The sequence below is a fragment of the Hemitrygon akajei genome, chromosome 28 (assembly GCF_048418815.1).
Source record: "Hemitrygon akajei chromosome 28, sHemAka1.3, whole genome shotgun sequence".
In the NCBI taxonomy this organism is placed as follows: Eukaryota; Metazoa; Chordata; class Chondrichthyes; order Myliobatiformes; family Dasyatidae; genus Hemitrygon; species Hemitrygon akajei.
Genome location: NC_133151.1, coordinates 21,536,109 through 21,540,003, shown reverse-complemented (window position 1 = coordinate 21,540,003; position 3,895 = coordinate 21,536,109). Strand labels below are relative to the sequence as shown.

The 3,895-nt window shown below is 48.1% G+C and overlaps 2 protein-coding genes across 2 annotated transcripts; both read right to left on the bottom strand.

Moving 5' to 3' along the window:
* Positions 1-1,556: 1,556 nt before the first annotated feature.
* On the bottom strand, positions 1,557-2,484 carry LOC140717761 (histone H2AX-like). The gene has a single exon (XM_073031476.1). The coding sequence runs from the start codon at positions 2,482-2,484 to the stop codon at positions 2,101-2,103; it is 384 nt and encodes a 127-aa protein (XP_072887577.1). The 3' UTR covers positions 1,557-2,100.
* An 848-nt stretch (positions 2,485-3,332) lies between these two features.
* LOC140717764 (histone H2B 1/2-like) lies at positions 3,333-3,895 on the bottom strand. Its single transcript, XM_073031481.1, has one exon. The coding sequence runs from the start codon at positions 3,871-3,873 to the stop codon at positions 3,499-3,501; it is 375 nt and encodes a 124-aa protein (XP_072887582.1). The 5' UTR covers positions 3,874-3,895; the 3' UTR covers positions 3,333-3,498.

Below are 3,895 nucleotides of genomic sequence, written 5' to 3'. Positions count from 1 at the left end.
AGTTTGTTCCTGTAAGGGGGAGGGTCCAGGATGGCAAGGTTCAGGCACCTTGGATGATGAGAGAGGAAGTAAATGTAGTGGAGGAAGAGTGAGAAGCATATGCAAGGCTTAGGAAGCTGGAATCAAACAGGGAGTTTGAGGACTATATTTAAAACACAGAAGGCAACACAAGATCATTTGGAGAGCGAGAAACAGTGATGAAAAATCTCTGATGAGTAGGATTAAAGATAATCCCACTGCATTCTGTACATTCATTGTGGTTGAAAGGATACCCAGGGGTGCACATCCAACATAAAGGGTGGGTACACAGGTAATGGCAGGAACATTAACATACAGAAGGATGTTGGGCCCGAGCAGATTGGTGCCCTGAAACTGGGAGCACAGGTTGACAGGGTGGTAAAGCCGGTGTACGGCATGTTTGCCTTCATCAGGCAAGGCATTGAGTTCAATCACCAGGACATCATGTTACAGTTTATAAAATGCTGGTTAGGCCACATTGAGAGCACAGTGTTCAGTTCTGGTCACCTCATTCTAGGAAGCATGTGGAGGTTTTGGTGCAGGTGCAGAAGTTGTTAAGCAGGATGTCTGGAGGAGGAGTGAGGTGAGGAGAGGCTCGACATGCTGGAGCTTTTTCCTCTGGAGTGGCATCAGCTCAGGAGAGATCTGACAGAAATGTATACCATTTTGTAGGACATAGTTGGTGTAGACAGCCAGTAATATTCTTCACAGGAGGGAAATATCTTCTACCAGAAGACATGTATCTAAGATCAGAGGAAGAAAGTGAAGGGAACAGTGATGGGGACTTGGAATACACTGTCAGGGGTGGTGGCAGAGGCAGAGAGCACAGGGGTATTTAGGGAAGTCTTAGACAGACAGGAATTTGTAGAGAAGTGACTGGTACTACGGTGCTGAAGAACTCCATACACCCACCCCTCCCTTTTCTCCCTGGCACAAACCAAACTCAGAGCGACGCACCGCCTCACATAGGGAGCCTCTCGGCAGATCTGACCAAACTGACCCTCTCTTTCGCAAAATGTTCATTTATATTCAGAGGCCTGGGTGGACGAGTTCTTTTCAGTAAATACGGTCGGTTCCACAGGGTAAACGTACCTTTGTAGACAGTCAGAGACCTGTATAGCTGTACCGCGGAGAGCATTCTGACAGGCTGCATCTGTCTGGTGTGGAGGGGCTACTGCACAGCACCGAAAGAAGCTGCTGATAGTACCCAGGACATCTTTAGGGAGCGGTGCTCATAAAGGCAGCGTCCATTATTAAAGACCTCCAACACCCAGGGCATGCCCTTTTCTCACTGTTACCGTCAGGCAGGAGATACAGAAGCCTGAAGACACACACTCAGCCATTCAGGAACAGCTTCTTCCCCTCTGCCATCCGATTCCCAAATGGACATTAATACTATGGACACTACCTGACTTTTTTAATATACAGTATTTCAGTTTTTGCACATTCTTCAAAATAACAGTCAATATACGGATCTGATTTACTTGTTTATTTATTATGTTTTATTTTATTTATTATTTTTATTACTCTGTCTTCTAGATTATGCATGAGATGGAACTGCTGCTGCTAAGTTAACAAATTTCACGTCACATGCCGGTGATAATAAATTTGATTCTGAAATGTAAAACGCAAATGTTATTTTTCTGTGAGGCGATGGGAATCGCTCATGAAGCAACGAACAGGCGATGTTCCCGCCTTCTGCACACCGGAACGGTCCGGGGTCAAATCGCAATGTGGAACCCAGACAACGCGGTTCTGGGTGATGAAGAGCGGAGTCGTTCAGTGGTCGGAGATTAAATTCTCCCTCTCGGGGCTGACTCCGGAAGTTCATTTCACGACTCTGCGCCTAGTGAACCCGCTGACTCTCTGCAAGGGGAGAGAGCTACATTCGGTCGGCTGAGGGGAAAACGAACCGGTTTCTGTGCAGATTTATATTGGTTTATTCGCGGAAGAAACATGTCGAGGCATTGACAGATGCAGGATATCAAACGGACGGAAAACACCCGCCGCTCAGCCCTTCCACAGACATTGTGAGTGGCTCTGAAAAGAGCCTTTGGGTAAATAGATTCAGCTTACATCACTTCACTTACTGGCAGCGCCGGTTTTCTTGGGCAACAGGACGGCCTGGATGTTGGGTAACACACCGCCCTGAGCGATAGTCACCCCTCCCAGCAGCTTGTTCAGCTCCTCGTCGTTGCGGACGGCCAGCTGCAGGTGCCGGGGGATGATGCGGGTCTTCTTATTGTCCCGGGCCGCGTTGCCGGCCAATTCGAGGATTTCGGCCGTCAGATACTCGAGCACAGCAGCCAGATAGACCGGGGCTCCGGCACCCACCCGCTCAGCATAGTTGCCCTTTCTTAGGAGTCTGTGAACCCGGCCGACCGGGAACTGCAGTCCAGCCCGAGACGAGCGAGATTTGGCCTTAGACCGAGCTTTGCCAGCGCCGCCTTTTCCACGTCCAGACATTTCCACAGTCACTATATTACTCCAACGAGTATGAAGGAATGTCCACCCAGCCCCAACACGCCCCTTTTATACCCTTTTTGAGAATGCAAACTGATGTTTGTGATTGGTGTAATCCTGCTTATTCTAACTGGTGAAGAAAAATACTCCAATCGAAGAACTGCTTTAATCACCAATCAGCAGTCCGTAAAGGTAGAAGCGCGGAAAATAACCGTCTCCTCCCCAAAGTGCACTGAAATCTGGAAGAAAGCCCGCCAAAAAATAAATCTATTGTTCAAATGTATTTTCAAGTTAAATAATTGCAGATCTGTTTTAAGATTGGGTCTTCGCATTTCCCTCTGTTACTGAAACCGGGCACATTTGATTTAAGTGTAGTTGATAATGGAGTGTCTGGGAACTCAATTCTCTAATTTCTTTCAACCCGTAACGGAACCGAATAAAACTGACCCTCAGCTTCTGCCCGCGGTCGGTCTCCGTGTGAACGTTATCAGGTTATTGAAAACAGCTCTTCTCATACTTTGACCAGAGTTTACTCTGCAATTTTATAAAGTTTTTATATGAAAGAGCCATCACGAGGAAATCTGCAGATGCTGGAAATTCAAACAACACACACAAAATGCTGGTGGAACCCAGCAGGCCAGGCAACATCTATAAGAAGCACTGTCGACGCTTCTCCATATGAAAGAGCCATGATGTCTTTCAGGCTCGAGTTGAAATGGGATTCAGGAGTTACCCAACTGGAACCAATAAACTCCTGAAGCCACAAATAAAACAACGGCAGCAATCCTCCGCTTGGCATGTATACCGAGTGGGACGGACTGATGGGGAAGCGTGGGTGGTAACAATTCCTTGTCAGTTCACTGGGAGCTTATTCCAACCACGATTTAGCTCTTGTAAAAGTCACCAGACATAAAGTATGTGTAATTTATTACCTAAATGCTAGTACAACTCTTACTTTGAAATTGGGAGTGGCTCTTAAAAGAGCCGTTGTGTTTTCGATCATCTCACTGGGGAGCTTTACTTGGAGCTGGTGTATTTGGTCACCGCCTTTGTCCCTTCGGACACGGCGTGCTTGGCCAGCTCCCCGGGCAGCAGCAGGCGCACGGCGGTCTGGATCTCCCGGGAAGTGATGGTTGACCGCTTGTTGTATTGGGCCAGGCGGGAAGCCTCGCCCCCGATGCGCTCGAAGATATCGTTGACGAACGAGTTCATGATGCTCATGGCCTTGGAGGAGATGCCGGTGTCGGGGTGAACCTGCTTCATCACTTTGTAGATGTAGATGGAGTAACTCTCCTTCCTCAGCCTCTTGCGTTTCTTACCTGCCTTGCCCACTGATTTAGGCAGAGCTTTCTTGGCGCCCTTCTTCGGAACGGATTTCGCTGGCTCAGGCATCTCCTCTGACCGTTTTGGACTC

What these genes read in the sequence shown, in the direction of transcription:
- LOC140717761 (XM_073031476.1), bottom strand. Translation starts at nt 2,484, where the DNA reads ATGTCTGGACGTGGAAAAGGCGGCGCTGGCAAAGCTCGGTCTAAGGCC.
- LOC140717764 (XM_073031481.1), bottom strand. Translation starts at nt 3,873, where the DNA reads ATGCCTGAGCCAGCGAAATCCGTTCCGAAGAAGGGCGCCAAGAAAGCT.